At 36.6% G+C, this 16,384-nt stretch overlaps 1 protein-coding gene across 3 annotated transcripts; it reads left to right on the forward strand.

Moving 5' to 3' along the window:
* Positions 1-1,999: 1,999 nt before the first annotated feature.
* On the forward strand, positions 2,000-15,846 carry LOC103709705 (protein PIN-LIKES 6-like). Of its 3 annotated transcripts, XR_016398817.1 has the most exons (13): positions 2,003-2,237; positions 2,771-2,889; positions 2,966-3,161; positions 3,771-3,850; positions 4,893-5,017; positions 5,966-6,087; positions 6,571-6,762; positions 9,260-9,334; positions 9,687-9,787; positions 11,197-11,249; positions 14,303-14,497; positions 15,171-15,391; positions 15,583-15,846. XR_016398817.1 is itself a non-coding variant. In XM_089928017.1 (12 exons), the coding sequence occupies exons 3-12, from the start codon at positions 2,976-2,978 to the stop codon at positions 15,290-15,292; spliced, it is 1,251 nt and encodes a 416-aa protein (XP_089784143.1). In that variant the 5' UTR covers positions 2,003-2,237; positions 2,771-2,889; positions 2,966-2,975; the 3' UTR covers positions 15,293-15,846. The 3 variants fall into 3 exon arrangements, 1 of the variants encoding a protein (XP_089784143.1); XR_016398816.1 differs by having other exon boundaries at positions 2,000-2,237; positions 2,771-3,161; XM_089928017.1 differs by having other exon boundaries at positions 15,171-15,846.
* Positions 15,847-16,384: the final 538 nt, after the last annotated feature.

Raw genomic sequence — 16,384 nt, forward strand, 5'->3', positions numbered from 1 at the left:
TGATTTATCCGATGAAATCGCTATTTGATCTGCTGTTACTTAGATGGTGCTGATGTGACGTACTCACATGGAGATAGGACTGCCATGCTGGTGGAGCTTTGCCACGAGTGGAGAGAATATAAATAAAAAATGTTCTACCCGCATCGAATATTCTTCAGTAGGAAAGGAGCCCAGTGGGGTTGCTACGCGGCGGGAAGATTCTCCTCACCCTCTCTTCGTGCCAAAAAAAAAGAAAAAAAGAAAAAAAGAAGAGGGATGGTTATCCTCCTACCACTTGCGAGTTGCTGACGACCACAGATAGAACATTAAATCTCTCTCTCTCTCGCTCTCTCGCTCTCTCACTAGAGCAATGGCCAAAAGGCAAGAAACTTTCTTATAGGAGAGTAGAAAAAATACTTTTGCGGAGGAATGACATGACACTGGCTTCCTTTGCTGGAGAAGGAATTAGAAGTTTGATGGGCAAGAAATAACCAAAAGTAGCCAAGGACTTGAAATTGCGGGTTTCTTCCATTAGAAAAATGCTTTAGTAACTAAAAAATTCGCTCTCATTGCTCCCTTTGAATTGGTAGTGCAAGTTGTGACATTTATTCAAGAAGATACACTTTTTTGAGAGATTTTTCTAAGTTATCGAACCATTGCTTGTTCCATTATATAGTCTTTCATGTAGGAGGGCAATCATAATAAGCTATTGCCAGATAAAAAAGAACAATTGACCTTCAATTACGGTCTACATAAAGAAAATACATATGTAAGATTATTAAAGACATTAACTTTAAGTTAATTATCATCCATTTAAGAGAAATACCTAAACTAAGAATAGTTTGGGCCAAGCTCCGCGCCTCATTTTTCTATGCTTGCTAATTTAGTAATGCTATAACACAAATCCCTTTGGAAAGAGAATAGGCGAGCTTTATCATCAGAGGTCTGGATTCCAGGATGATTGCGGATGCTGGATCTTTTACATCTCGACCCTAGAGGCGGAGTTGAGGGCAGCTTGGTCCGGCTTGAATTATGTACGATACTTATTGCAAGCATGTGCTATAGTGCTGAAGGGCGACTCAACGACAGTTATTGGCTGGATCTAGCAGAGTGTGGGTGGAATGAGCGACAACCACCCGCTGCTCAGGAATATACGGGCGATGGTGAGTGGGGGATAGCCTTTCAAGTAAAGCATGTGTATCGTGAGGCCAACGAGATAGCAGATTGGGTAGCCTCCTTTGTGGCTAACTATTTTAGGGAGACCCTTTAGCTGGGGGAGAGGAAATTACTCGGTATGCTCTGGGACTTGTTATCTTTTGAACTTTTTGGATGTATTCGAACCAACTCTACATGATACATCCCTTCAGCAAAAAAAAAAAGAAAAAAAAAATAATAGGTTTAGAGTTTTAAATTCCTACATCTCATGAATTCTAATGGCCAGGAGGTAATACTAAGAAAATGAGATAATTTCTCTAATTATAATGAATAAATATATAGTCACACAAAAATTATATAGTATAAAAGTCATGAAATTGTCAAGACCCAAGGCATTCATTCCAAATCCAAAAATTATATCAAGTAACACACAAGAGTCCTCCTTAAAAGTATTTATAAAAATAAATTCAACAAAATTTGTATTATATTACTCCCCACCCTCAGCCCTAGGATTTACATCCAAGAAAGAAGTCAGTCGCTCTAAAATTCCTTCTTCAACACCGTAGAGACCCATAAATAAGTCCAGAGCTCATAATTCTGTGACTTGAGGCTTCGAGAGCTCATAAATAAGTCCAAGTACTTGAGCCTGGATTCATTGTACGGTCCAAGGTTCTCACCGGAATCATACGTCGCAACGAATCTTAAAGTCCTACCGTGCAGCACAGCCCGCGTGGCAGTTAGAAGTTGCCCATCACGGAACGTACCGTGATCGCTACGGTCGCGCCCGGTCGGTTCGTGTGAAGGGCGAAACCGGAATTCTGGGGAAGTCCGGGGCTTATTTTCCTCGCAAAGTCCCACTGGCTGCGGTGTTCCAAAGAGTTCAACCGTCGGCCTTTTTGGATTTCGCTGGAAGACTAGAAGGTGTGCGCGTGTGAGAGGGGGAGAGAGTTTATCTCGCGGTTCCCAGACTTTGCGGACGTTCCTCAATTTTCTAGGGTTTCGGAGTGAAGAGAGAGAGGTGCAGGTTCGAGTCTTCTTGGAGGTATCGGATCTAAAGAGGGGAATCAAAGCTCTGGTTTTAACTCTGCTTCGAAATAGATACCGTAAGTTGGAGAGAGCTAGCGTTTTATTTATCTTTTTTTTCTTGGAAGAGATCGTGAAATCTAGTGTCTTTCTTTTGTCCTCAAGCGTTTTATGAACTTTTGCTGCTAAATCTAAATTTGTCGACGTAGTTGGGAGATTTGATTGTTTCGCGTTTAGAGAAAGCGGAAGAAAAAGAGAGATCTTGGTCGCATGTGAATATTTTTGGTAGAGCAAAAGGTTATTTTCCAATTTAATTTTGTAGTGTTCAAGTCTTTTGTCTTCTTTATTGAGAGAGAAAAATTCTTCATTCTTCTCTAGAGTTCGTCAACTGGTAGATTACTGGGTTTTGACCTAATTTTATTTTCAAAGTAAATTTGCATTTCGGGTGTCTATTTGTTATGCAATTTTATTCCTCTTCAAGAGTAGAGGGAGTTCTTTTATGAATTTATATGATTTTACTTAGATGGATCCTCTTAATTTTGATAACTTTCTTTATTTTCTGAGAAAAAAGAAGAATCTAATTTCCGCTTCTTCCTCTTGTGGTCTGCTGCAGGATCTCGGACTCATTATATCCAACAATAATCGGTTTCTCTGGAAGCTCGAATTTTGGAGGAGGGAACATTCTTCCGTTGTTTTCTTCCCTCCCTTCAACCCTTGGGATTAATTTTGCGGGTGATAGGCCTTAATAAACAAAGTTGGTGTAGTTTGTCTGCAGAGGATTTATAATCTTGATTTAGGGATCTGGCAGGGAAATAACAATGGAGCGGTCTATGTTGGAATTTATCATGGACGCCCAGAGTGGCAGAGGGGAATCGATCTTTGCATCGATGAAATTTGCTGTTCTACCAATTGCAAAGGTCTTCACCATGTGTTTTATGGGATTTCTAATGGCCTCCAAGTATGTCAACATTCTTCCTGCAAATGGCCGGAAGCTTCTTAATGGGGTGAGTTAAAGTTTATACAGCATCACATCACAAAGTTTATACCCCTAGCTTTTGCTTGTAAAAGGCTAAAAGCTTCATATTCATATGCCTTTTGTTTGCTAAGTGCATGTTTGGCATCACGTTCATTTCTTTTTAAATTTTTTTTCAGAAACTGAGCAAAAATATGTTTGGTATTACTGTTTTTATTTTCTATTTTAAAATTAATTTTAGTTATTTTTAGAAAAAAATGAAAGAACCTTTACTTTCATTATTTTCAAAAACTATAAACTCATGTTTTTACCATCGTCTTCTCAAATCAATCCAACAATATTATCGATTCTGTCGTCAACACTTTGACTGTATAATGTTCAATCTTTATTGAATTGTAGAAAGGGTATGAAAGATGAATAAAGGGGATGAATTGTCCAAAGTAGCTTTTCATTTATAATAGAAACTGGGAAAAGAAACTATTATAGGTAACTTTTAACTTCTGAACACGTGTGTTGCTTTCTGAGCAAGGGAAAAAATTAAAGGGCACCGTGTTAGTTGCTTGTTAGCTTATATCCTTTTGCATTTTTCACAGAATTCGTGCAAAAATTATTGATTCCTTGTTCCTATTTTTTGTTGCAGCTAGTTTTTTCTCTTCTTCTTCCTTGCTTGATATTCTCTCAACTTGGACGAGCAATCACTTTGCAAAAATTGGTAGAGTGGTAAGAGCTCTTCAGACTTTCTTTCCAACCTGTTGTTGGGACGCAAATAAGCTAGATATGCATGTGGAGTTGTTTGTCTGATATCCATATAATCATCATTGAACATATTGAGTGTAAACTCTTCCTTTTCATGTTTCTATTTTTTCAATTATGTAGCATTTTCACTTCTTGCTGAATATTGACTGCTTTACCACTTATGATGCAATGAGATCCGATGTGAATAATGCTCAGTAGACCCTATAGATTGGAGTCTTGGTGGCGAATATGATTCATATAGGCCATATTTGTAGGCCCATTTGGGTGATATCTAGTTTGTACATTTTTTTTTTTGGATTTTTACCTCTGGTACCTGATGCTTCCAAGGAACTTTTCAGGAGTCCTTTTCTTTTTGCCAGCAATTAAAGGTTTTCCTTGTGTCGAGTTATTTTCAAAATGTAAAATTTATTCGTCTCCCTGATCCTACATACATTGCTTAGATTTCATTTCAAAGTGTTCTCATATCACTTCCTGGCTTGCATTTTGGAGCATGAAAGTTTAAAACATAAGGTTACTCTTATACTAGTATGGAGTGCATTCAGCCCATGCGAAGGAAAAACAGGCGGACTGGAGAAACTGATGCTGGAATACCCCTCGAAGGGAGGCCATGCAGTCCCAGTAATTTTCATGTTAAACATTTTGAGGTGTGAAGGATTCATGGTTGTGCTGGACTCTCTTCTTGTGCGATAAGGGAAGTGCGAGGAAGGCCTCATAGTCCAGCACGTGCGAGCTAGACTCTAGGGCTTTTCCATTATATATTAGACAATATAGAACAATGGTTCATCGTCACCTTCCTTATCACACAGGAAGGGAAGCCAGCATATGCGAGTTACTCTCCAAGGCTTTCGCATTTATGCTAGATAATATAGCACATTGATTCATTCACATTTTATGATATTGTAATTTGCACTTTTTTCTGATTTTTTTTTGATACTAATTATAAATTCCTTGCTCACTTTCCAGTTGAAGATGGAAAAGATAGACACTAATATCTTTGTGCTTGCAGGTGGTTTATCCCTGTTAATATCATTTTGGCAACAATATCAGGGTCGCTAGTAGGTCTAGTTGTTGCGTCGATTGTTCGACCCCCATACCCATACTTCAAGTTCACTATTATACATATTGGTATTGGTAAGTTACCTTATAAGATTCTGTGCTAGTAGTTTTTCTACCTTTTACAATTCCCTTTTCTGAGAATTCTATTGTCATCTTACCCATGTGGCTGCATATATTATTTCTGGAAGTGCGATGATGCTTGTTTATTACATACTAGCATACATGCGCTGTAATGTGCATTAAGTTCATAAAACAAGACTTAATTGTAACTATGAGAAACTTGCCAAAATATCATATATCCATAAGAGGAATTATTATGGATAATGAAATTTTAGGTATAAATTAATGAAGCAATTATGTATTAATGGTTCCATAATTAATGGAATTTACTGCAAGAATGCAAATAAGATAGTCGAGAGGGCTTTACAAAGAAAAGATTAGTAGGGAGGATAAAGAGAAAATAAACTGAAAGGGGGATTGCTGTTACAGGTGGGTGTGAGATAGGGTGGGGGAGCGCTGGTGCTAGGGAGGGGGGCATGCAGCAGGGTGGATGGAAGGAGGGGCCAGGGCAATTGATGCTGGAACAGCAGATACAGTGGTTATATAGTTATGGATGCATACCATATGTTTGAACCTTGTATTTCAAATTGGTTTTATTTGTTTTTGTACGCTTAGATCTTGGAATGATGGTCAAAGCTTGTCAAGTTTCTGTTCATGGTTCCCATCTATGCTAGCTCTGTGTTTTGATCTGGGTTTTTGAGATGGATGTGTCAAATTAATCTCTTTTTCTCCATATCTTGTTTTGATGCCTATTTCTTTAAATGGGAAATGGAACTTGTAAGCACCAGTATTGCTTTAATATCATCATTATATTCTGCACTGTTGATGCCTATAAGTAAGTTGCTAGTTTTCTGAAAATTTTAATCTCATGCCAGTGCTTGTTGCGCTGTCAATGACTACATGAAATCCCATGCTACTGATGCCTCACAACAAGCTGCATATCTGATGTGGTCTTGCATACAGGGAACATTGGAAATATACCTCTTGTTCTGATTGCAGCTCTGTGTCGAGACAAATCCAACCCTTTTGGTGACTCCAGCAAGTGTAGCCAAGATGGAAATGCTTACATCTCTTTTGGTCAGTGGGTAGGTTTTGGTACTTATGCTTGTTACAAGTTCCATGGTTCATATACTAATATTTTTGATGTTGATAATGGAGGATTAGAGACAGTCTCAGACCTCAGAGTAATTATTAGGAATTTCAAATTAACTCCATATTTTTTTATTATTTGTTTATAAAATGTAAAAACAACCATTTGTAGAAACTGCTTTTATATTTATTGTCAACATTCAATCAGTCATGCACATGCAATGCACCATCTTGAATAAAGCAAACACATAAGCTGTTTTGTGATTGTTTTAGTGCCCAGTTCACTAGAAAGTGTCAAAACTGATAAGATACATCCCTTTATGTTTGTCTGATTGTCTCTATTCAAAGCATTACCAAATTTCCATGAGGAAAACAAGGCGATTATCAATTGGAAATGCCATCATTTTGGTTGTTACCATTTTATTTTTTGGTTATACAGTTATTTGAATTGTTAAAACCTATAAATTCATTTTTGGCAGGTTGGCGCAATCATTCTGTACACATATGTGTTTCAGATGCTTGCACCACCACCTGGTGAAACCTTTGATGGCATTGAAGAGGAGAAGCTTCCAACTAAGAACCCTGTCAACAATGCTGCACCTGAACAAGTGTCTTTGCTAACTTCTGAAGAGCCTGGAACAACAGGGCTGGAATCTTCAAAACGAGGAAAAGTAGGAAATAAACTTTTCTGTGCTATTATGTCTATACTTCTCATTATTTCTTGTGGGAATGGCTACCAGAAAAGAAAAATTAAACCAGAGCTTTTTCTTTTATTCATTTTATGTGCTGGTTGTTGTAAATAAGCTATAATCCAAAAATTGGTTTTTTTTTTTTTGAGAAACACTTTCAGATCATCTCACTGTTATAGGAAGTCTTGAAATAACTTTCATGCTGTAGGTTAATTTTTTTTCCCCCCATTAAATGACGCATGATAGACTTGTGATTCTGACTGTAGATATTAGGTTCTTAGAGGTCTTTCAAAATTTACTAGCTATAATTAGAGGTGAATGCTCTTTCTGGAATTTACTTTAAAAGATTGTTTTGGTCTGTCTCAGTTCATGATGTTTAGTTTTCTTCTAATAAGCCTTGCTTTGCACTGTATACTTTAACCTACAAACTGAATATTTGGTAGATCTCATTTATAGTAAGCGTCTTGGAACTTTCTTTTAATTCTCTCTAGAATGTACAGATACATACACATGCCTATACATTATATGCATGCATGTATACCTATATGATATATATATATGTACATATGTACTTTATGAACGATTGAATTTTAATATCGTTATACTAATTTGATAGTTGTTTCCTCTGAGCATATATCCACCAGCATTTAGTACATTAAGTAAATACATCATGTATATGAAGATAATAAATGTAGCATTAAATTTATTGTCATGCTCATAGATAAATGATTAAGGATGGATGAATAAATTTTAGTCGAACTCAAGTGCACTTGTTACCACTTTGGCTGCCACAATTTCAAAATGGATGCTTCATTTGCTCTATTTTCCTTCTTCTGCGTGCAATGTTTAGAAATTTATGCTACATGGTTTGATAGATCTTCAGATTTCATGATCAAAATAGGTAATTTACAGTTGTCTTACTAGAGTTTCTTCAGAAGATCAGTTGTCCTGAAACAAGAAGATTTAGCAGTTCTTGTCCGAAACTAGTTGTTTTCTCAGCTGACTAACTGCAATGATCCAACCAGTTATCTGGTCATTTATTGGCTGATGAATTTTGGAACCAGAGCTGCCACGTTATGTGTTTGCACACAATATTTATAAGCTTTTATTGAATATTTAGGCTATGAAGTATGAATTTTTGGAAATGGCAACATATACTGAGAATTTCATATGTTAATTGTTGATTTTTTGGAGGTTTAGGTTACATTCTTATCATAATGTTTCATTCAATTGGATTAATTAAATTAAAAATTAATGTAACTTAAAATGTATGCTGATGTAACAAAACTTATGCCATAGGTGTGTATGCGCATATAGATTTTTATTTGCAGTCGTAGTAATGCGATATTAATTACGATATCACTTCAGATGCACTTTGAAGTTTACATCCCAGTTTTTTTAAAATGGCTGCCTCCCTGCCTTAGTTTGTTGTCCAGCTTTGCTCTTTAATGGATTTGTTTGTCTTACCAAAACATGGAATTGTTTTTATTATTTGGAATCTATGGTGATATTGAAAGAATCGACTTAAAAGCTGTTCCCACTGTAATACTTGTTTCTCTTTGTTTTATTACAAAGAGATTTCAGTTTTTACAAAACTTATGTTTTAGGTTGTCTGTAACTTTTTGAAAGCATAATTTACTGAAGTAAACAATGACCAGGCTGAGAGAGGTTGCTCAGATCTATTATACATGTTCTTGTCCAGGATATACGTAAAAACATAAAAAAAATAGAGAATGCATTTAAGTACAGCACATTAGGCATATATGTGTTGTAGTATGATATTGTAGGGCAATGTTTGAAATACTGTAGTACAGGGGTGTACTGGTTGTCCTGGTGTAGTACATTTTGCAGTATATGCCCCCAAATCTACTCATGATTTATTGTTGTCTCTGTACGCGGTATGGTACAGTCTCAGTATGCCCCTTGATACACCTCATCATGGGAAGTATTGTACTGTGGTACGGTCAGTTTTGCAACCCTGCTGTGGAGCGGGCTTCTTTGTTTTATTCCTTTGTTACTGGTGCATATCAGATTTTGCAGATATGAATCTCCCATATGTATTTGTAATACTAGGTTTTAGTTGTGCATTATATTGGGGGCAATGCAAATTGTCATTTCAGTAATAATCCTACTGGAATTAGAATCAGCCTCACAATGTTGTATGTGAACTTTCTTAAGATGTATGCCGTGGGAAAATTGTCCATGTGATATTAAAATGTTTTTTTTTTATTTAGAATGCTGCTAGATCAATCATAAACATGGCTCTGCAGTTACCGAACTTTGCTTATAATATGATGTATAAACATTAAAATCATAATTATTCTGAAGAGTAGTTAAGGGGCAAAGGACAGATCCTTAATGGTTACTTTATGGATGTCATATTATTTTGTTTGGGATTTGGATATATGAAACATTTTTTCTGAAATTGTTTTTGGAACTGTGTTTGGCTAAATGTTTTCTGATGTTCTTCTTGATGCAGCTAATCAACCTGTTATGGTATTTTGTTGAAAGATTGAAGTTAAAGCAAATTTTTCAGCCCCCAATTATTGCTTCTGTAAGTATATTCATTTTGTATTTTTATATATATGGTGTGTCCAGTACCTACCTAACATTTTGAAACCTCCATGGTATCGAGTACCTGTTTAAATAGTCTGAAATCTGAATGATATGTTAGGAATTAGGTTCTAGTATATTGCTTAGAATGACTGATGTGTACCAGCTTACTTGAGCTGGCTCAGATTCCTAACACATACATGACAATCCATTATAAATGATAAGCCTAACTTTAGATCATAATGCATCAGCTTTTTAGTTTGATTTGGTAATTTCAAGAAAGTTAAAATATTCAGTTTATTGAAAAATTGTCCTGATAGGGCAACTAACTTTTGTTCATATGCTTGCAACAGATACTGGCAATCAGCATTGGTACGGTACCATTTTTAAAGCACTTCATCCTCATGGATGATGCTCCGCTCTTCTTCTTCACTGACAGCTGTCTCATTCTTGGGTATTATTCTACACGGGCCTTTCATTTTTCATTTTTCTTTTTTTTAAAAAAAATAAAGTCATGCGACCTGTTTTGCTAGTATATATACTTGCTTACAAATTATTTTACATTCTTAATGCATTGAAGAACTCCATTATAATGAATAGTAATTCTGATTGGTTTGATGAACAACGATGATTTTTTTCACTTGGAAAAATGCCATTATCATTGTATCATTGTTCACAAACAATAAAATTGATCTTCTTGGATGAACATTAAGGGTTTGTTTTGAAAATGCAGTTGTGTTTCTTGGCTTTTCACGAGTCCTCTCCTGTCTTGGAAGAATAAGAGAGAACAATGTAAGGTCGGATGTTGTCAGTCTGTCAAGTATTGTTCAATGATAAAGGGTAGAGGCTTATCTTTAATTATATTGTCCTTATTAGCGGCGAAGTTGCGCACTACAAGTCTCATGCAAATGACAAATACACATGGAATATTTGAATGTATATATGTATATGTATATGTGTACATGCCTTGTTTTTGTGGGGAAAATATTTGGAGGATGTTGTTATATATTTATGCATGTATATACGTGCTATGCTAGTCTGTTCCAAGACATGTCATTCAGTGATGCCACAGTGCTGGAAACATGTGGAATTGACGGCGAGCACCTTTTGTGAAACATGTTCAGGACTGGAATGGTCTACAGCAAGACTAAATTTTCTTCCTGTCGCTTCTTGGGATGTTTGTTAATTGCCCAAGCTCATAGATAAGTTATTTGGGTGCTCGGGGCAGCACCTGGTGAAGTGATTATGGAAATCAAAGTTTTTCCCCCCTTATTTGCTTGATGGAATGCATTGGTAGGTTGATCTATAAGGAATGCTGTTAGGTAATTTGGTGTATATTTTCACATAACCAAGGCAATGCATGCAATGAAATTACAGAAGAAATATGAAATGAAATTACATAGGAATCATGGGCACAGAAAATTCTGATGAAGGTTTATCCTGCATTGGAATACTGTGTTTTCAGTACCTATTCACTCTTCCATTTTACATATAGTTATGTTTGTTTGACTATCATCTTTTGAACTTGTGAACATATAGTTGCTCTCCTTGCATTTTTTTTTTTGAGTTTTCTATTTTTGGAGAGTGAGACTATAAAATCCGAAAAACTTTTACCCAGATGCTCGTGTCAACTATGAATGCTCGTATAGTGGTTATTGAAATGTGATGTGCTTTGCTGCATATTTTCTGTACCAAGAATGTTTTTGTTGCTGTTGTTGTTAGTTATTTTGGTGCATGGTTTGCCTTTTCTTTTGGAAGTACTTTCTTTTATTGTTAAGCGAACGACATGGGTTTTTTGATGATCCTTGAAATTTCTCAGTTTCTTCATATTCACTGAGCTTTACAATTCATGCCTTTTGTTAGGGAAGCGATGATTCCTTGCATTTTGCTTGCTTTGGGTGGTAATCTTGTTGATGGTAAGTCTTCTATTACACTTTGTTTAGTATTATTTTCTTACTTTTGAATCTTGCATCAACCCGATATTTATATTTATAATGCTGCACATCATAATATTTCGTGGTCACTGATAAATTACTCCATTCTAGAACATTGCTTGGTCTTGCATGCATGCAATTCTAACAACGTAATTATGAGTGAGTGAGAAAATGTGGCTTAGAGGTTTGATGTGCCATGATGTTTGTTATATTCTATATGACTACTTTGTACAAAAGTAAACTATCTATATATACTATACAACTCTGCTCAACTAAGCCTTAATCCTAGACCAGTTTGGGTCGGCTATATAAATTCTTTTCCTGCACTCCGCACAGTTTAGGGCCATACCTTCTGAAAGCTGTTGAGATATCAAGTCATTCCTTACCAGTTTATCTTATGTGATTTCTGGTGTTCATCTCTTTCTTCATTCTTTCTATATGTATCAAATCACTTCTTCATACTGGTGCATTCTTTGGCCTACGTGTACATATCGAAACCATTTAAGACGTCCTCTCAATTTGCTTTCAACTGGTGTTACTTCCATCAATTGACAGTTTTTTATTCTATCTTTTCTAGTATTACTACACACCCATCTCAACATTCTCATTTTGGCCCCATTTGTTGTGTGCACATGTTGTTTTCTTTACTCAGCATTTTGTGCTGTAAAATATAGTTGGTCGTATGGCTATCCTTCAAAATTTTCTAACAACTTGGCAGGCATCCCACGCTCACATAATATTCTAGTTGCAGTTCTCCATTTCTTCCAAACTGCATTAATCTTGTGATAAAATTCTTTTCAATCTCCTCTTCCTTACGAGTAATTGTTCTTAAATACTGAAAATGATCAGGAACTTCATGATTTTTAATTTTCACTCCATTTTCATCTTTATTTCAGATTTTACCGAAATTGCTTTCTGTGTACTCTGTCTTGGTGTCAACAAAACTAACAATGGTGCCATCATCATTAGCATGAGGAAGGCTGTTTAAAGACTGTTGGAGTCCTCTCTACACTCCCTTACCCTCTAGCAGCCATGGCTGATGCTTCGGTTAGGCGTTGCTAGAGATTGGACTACCTCCCTGGAGTCTGATCGATCAACCCGTCATCGTCGTCGGGCCCATGGGAATCCATGGCGGTGCTGGAGTATGATGGAAGAAAAGGGGACCAAGTTGGTGAAGCCGTAGTTAGTAATCTCCCTTCCTCTTTCCCACTATGTTTTCAAGCCAGATGGGGCCTAGTTTGGCCTAAAACATGGTGGCGTGGCTCGGCCTGGCCTGCTTCCAGCCTTTTCCTTTGAGAAATCGTATGAATCTAAGAAAAGTTAATCAGATTTTAGGAAATCAATTTGCTTTCATGATAGGATGGTCAAGCGAAGTGGGTTCAAGCATATTATAGTCCCCAAAGTGGCCTTTGATGTAACTATTTTATGTCTTGTGGTGTCAAACATGTTCCAAATTCTTGCTCCTCTTCTCTCCCGCCGTGAGGTTCTCTTGGGTTAGAGTGCAGGCAGCATAGGTCTTGGCTTGCAGCACATTGAATCTTGTTCCTGCTCTACATTGAGCTTTTAAGGTTATTTTCTTTCATTTACAGTCTCGTTCTTGTTATAATTCTTGCAATATGTGCTACATGCACACCTTAGACCCAGTGGCAGAGTCAGGATTTTAGTTGAGGGGGAACAAAAATAGGCAACTACTGATCAGTATGTATATTTAACAGTCAAACAACTTGTCCTAGATTAAATGTGAAAGCAAAATTTTGCCAACATGAAGCACCACTCTGAGTAGAGTGCATGCAAGAGGAAGGGAATGCTAGATAACAAATATAGGTTATTTGTAAGGCCTGGTATGAGCTAATCCATGTGGCCTTTGTCTAACATCAGTCTATAGGAATTGATGACCGTTGAAAGAAATTACAGCTTACATTCAAGGACAAATTATCTTATTGTTCTATAGACTAATCTAACTTGACGCACAACAAACAAACAAATTGTATGTAACAGGTACATTTACAAAAGAAAAATTAGTAGCCGTTTTAGAAAACTAATAGTAAACTGCGAAACAAAGTCATCAAGATATACGAACTTGTTTAGATGTCTTAGGTGAATAGAATTGAAAAAGACACTGATTGGATAAAATAAAAGACAGTGAAAGCTTTTGGCATGAAAGTTATGTAAAATTATGTAGAACATAAATCTTAGACTTGAATGTGTTTGATTTTAGTACATATTTAGTATAGATAGGAAAGTATTGGGGCATGGTTATGCTCCCGTGCATGTCCATTCAGGTGTGGGCATGTAGGTTGGGTGTGCATGTGCATTGTGTATATTAAGTAGCAATTACTTTGACTGGACTTATTCACCTAATATTTTCCCTTGAATGTATACCTGCTTTTCCAGATTATCAAGAATTTCTTTTGTATAATTCATCTTTCTGATCTGCATTTATTTCTCTCTCTGCTTTTTCCCATTACAATACACTATGTTGATGCACCTATTACGTGTACCAAGGGCTTTCTTAAAATTTTCTTGATTATTTCAAAGAACCTTAACTTTAGCATTGTATTTCTATATGATAGTCTAAGATAATTTTTGTATATGCAACTGGAATTTATCGAGCAGCATAATTTTAGTTTATGCTGTTATTTTTAGACAAAATCCTTTATTGTCAGATGAGACCTGTCATCATAACAGAACATATGAGATGCCTACCCTAATACAAAGTATGAGATAATGGCAAAATTCAAGCTTTGGTGATTAATGGTTGCCAGTGCGCACGCGCACACACAAAGCCTACTTGCATGGGTGGTAGTGCCAAAAAGGAGGAATGTTGCAGGAATTACTTACCGAGAGCTAAATTTGTACTACTCACTGATAAATATGGCAGATTACACCTTGTCTACTCTCTGGACAGCAGTGTCCACTATGCTGAACATGGCAAATTTTCATAGCGGGCGGTTCTTCCATTGAATGTGAAACTTTGTGCACTTAATCTCACAACGTAAATGTGAGATTTCATTTTCGTTTTCATTGCCTTCCAGGTCCAGGTGCAGGGAGTAAAAAGCTTGGATTTCGAACAATGGTTGCCATCATAGTTGGGCGGTTGGTCTTTGTTCCTCTGGCAGGGCTTGGCATTGTCACTATGGCTGACAAGCTTGGATTCATCCCTAAGGGTGACAAGATGTTCAAATTTGTTCTTCTACTGCAGCATTCAATGCCTACTTCTGTGCTATCTGGTATTATACCTTACCATGAAGCTTTACTATTTGGTGACTGGAAACTTCTTTTGAATTGTAGCGTAGCAAAAATTGGTGATATCTTTTCCTGTGCATCAAGCTAATAATGATGGGGGTAAAAGATGCTACTAATACTGGGGGCCTGATTTTGTTGAAAGCTCTAGCTCATCAGATTCTATAGTTCCATTTGTTCTTGAGACCTTTTGTTCCGTTGGTTATTAGGAGAAAAGATGTGCATTTCTATGTTTGGATGCGGAATAGCTTACCGGGGTGGACAGATTTAACTATTTATAATCACTCTATAACCAGTTAACTAGTGAATAAAGTTATTGATTGTTTGGTTGGGTAAGGTGAGAGATGGTAAAAAGTAATGGTAAAAATGGAAGAAAAAATAGAGAGTGGAGGGGCTGCTGGCCTGGTTAACTTTATTTCACCCTCGTGAAATAAAATTATCCAGCTGGGGTATCTTTTTCACCCATTGACTGCATAACTTCATCCATCACATTTTTGCTCCTATTTTGCTGGTTAAACTGATAACTTCTTCTCGTCCATCATTTAACCAGCAACTAAACCATCTTATTAAAATTCAAAATCATGTTTACTACTTATTTTGTTAATGTAAATAACATTTAAAGGCAGAGTTGAGCAAATTGTGTATTTCTGTTGGTTACAGGTGCGGTGGCTAATTTACGAGGCTGCGGAAAGGAAGCAGCTGCTGTTCTATTTTGGGTTCACATTTTTGCTATTTTCTCCATGGCTGGATGGATTGTTCTTTATCTAGGCATACTTTTCTAAAGGCCTAGTCCGTCATCGCCACGGCACAGCTCAAATCCTTTCCTTTTCTCCAATCATTCCATTCCATCATCGACATTGGGAAAGTGGATGCGATCACAAGTACATCACTCCATTCTTTTTCTTGCACAGTTGATGCATTTTTGGGGGGGTAGAAGGGTTTCCTAATTTTCTGCATGTCTCTTGCGTTCATTTATTGTGTAAATATTTATTTGGACATACGTTCTGGCGGGGTCTGGTGATTATTTAATAGGTGATATCATTTTGCTACAACAATTGCAATGTTGTATCAGGTGAGTGATGGCAAATAATAGAGTTAGAGAAGTCGGTTGATGGCTTTCTGGTTGAGTCCCATGAAGAGGCGCCTTGTCCATTGAAGGACAGTTCAGATGGAGGCCATGCTGATCTCGCTGTCAGAGGAACTGAAGTTCATGGCTGCGAAAGGAGAAAGAGGCCACAGGTTTGAGTTAGAACAGCTGTGCAATGGAAGTGTATGGAAGTGTCTCTGTCAACATTTGGCTTCAATCATGCAATGAGAAACAAAGTTATTTGGACAATATATTTTGTGTTTGGAAATATTATGTTATTTAACTTTTATTATGTTTTAATGATGCCGCCTTGTGGTCCTTCTCGTCCATACGCTCGCTGTTCTGTACGTCTGTTTGGTATCTCCACAAATCTTTCCTTGCCATCTTCCCACTTCAGTTGGGACTAACTTTTCTCAAGCACGGAACAATTCCTACACACCGAAACTCTAGAGAAACGTTGAAAATTAAAATTTTTGATTCTCTTCTATTTCAGTATAAATGTAGTTTTTAATTATTAGATACTTCTTGTGCACTCAAAGTGTATAATTGTTAAAAAAAGTACATTTTAAAACCTGTATTGGTTAAGTACATTTTTTTTAAATGTTTCAATTAGATGGTCAACCTGTATGCGAAAGGGAACTTTGTATCAAAATTATTTGATTATTGATTTTTTACAACAGTATATAGTTCCTTTTCTAGAGTGATGCATTCATTGGTTTATATACGATTTTAATATAGTATAATACATACATTGGGAGCCATCCAAGAGCCCAAGTGCAAAACCATC

This window comes from Phoenix dactylifera, chromosome 17 (genome assembly GCF_051530095.1).
Source record: "Phoenix dactylifera cultivar Ajwa chromosome 17, Ajwa_hap1_PhDact_Kaust_v1.1, whole genome shotgun sequence".
NCBI lineage: Eukaryota > Viridiplantae > Streptophyta > Magnoliopsida > Arecales > Arecaceae > Phoenix > Phoenix dactylifera.

Coding starts and splice junctions, on each gene's coding strand:
- LOC103709705 (XM_089928017.1), top strand. CDS start 2,976: ATGGAGCGGTCTATGTTGGAATTTATCATGGACGCCCAGAGTGGCAGA. Junction 6,763..9,259: donor AATCTTCAAAACGAGGAAAA/GTAGGAAATAAA, acceptor TTCTTGATGCAG/CTAATCAACCTGTTATGGTA. Junction 11,250..14,302: donor GGGTGGTAATCTTGTTGATG/GTAAGTCTTCTA, acceptor ATTGCCTTCCAG/GTCCAGGTGCAGGGAGTAAA.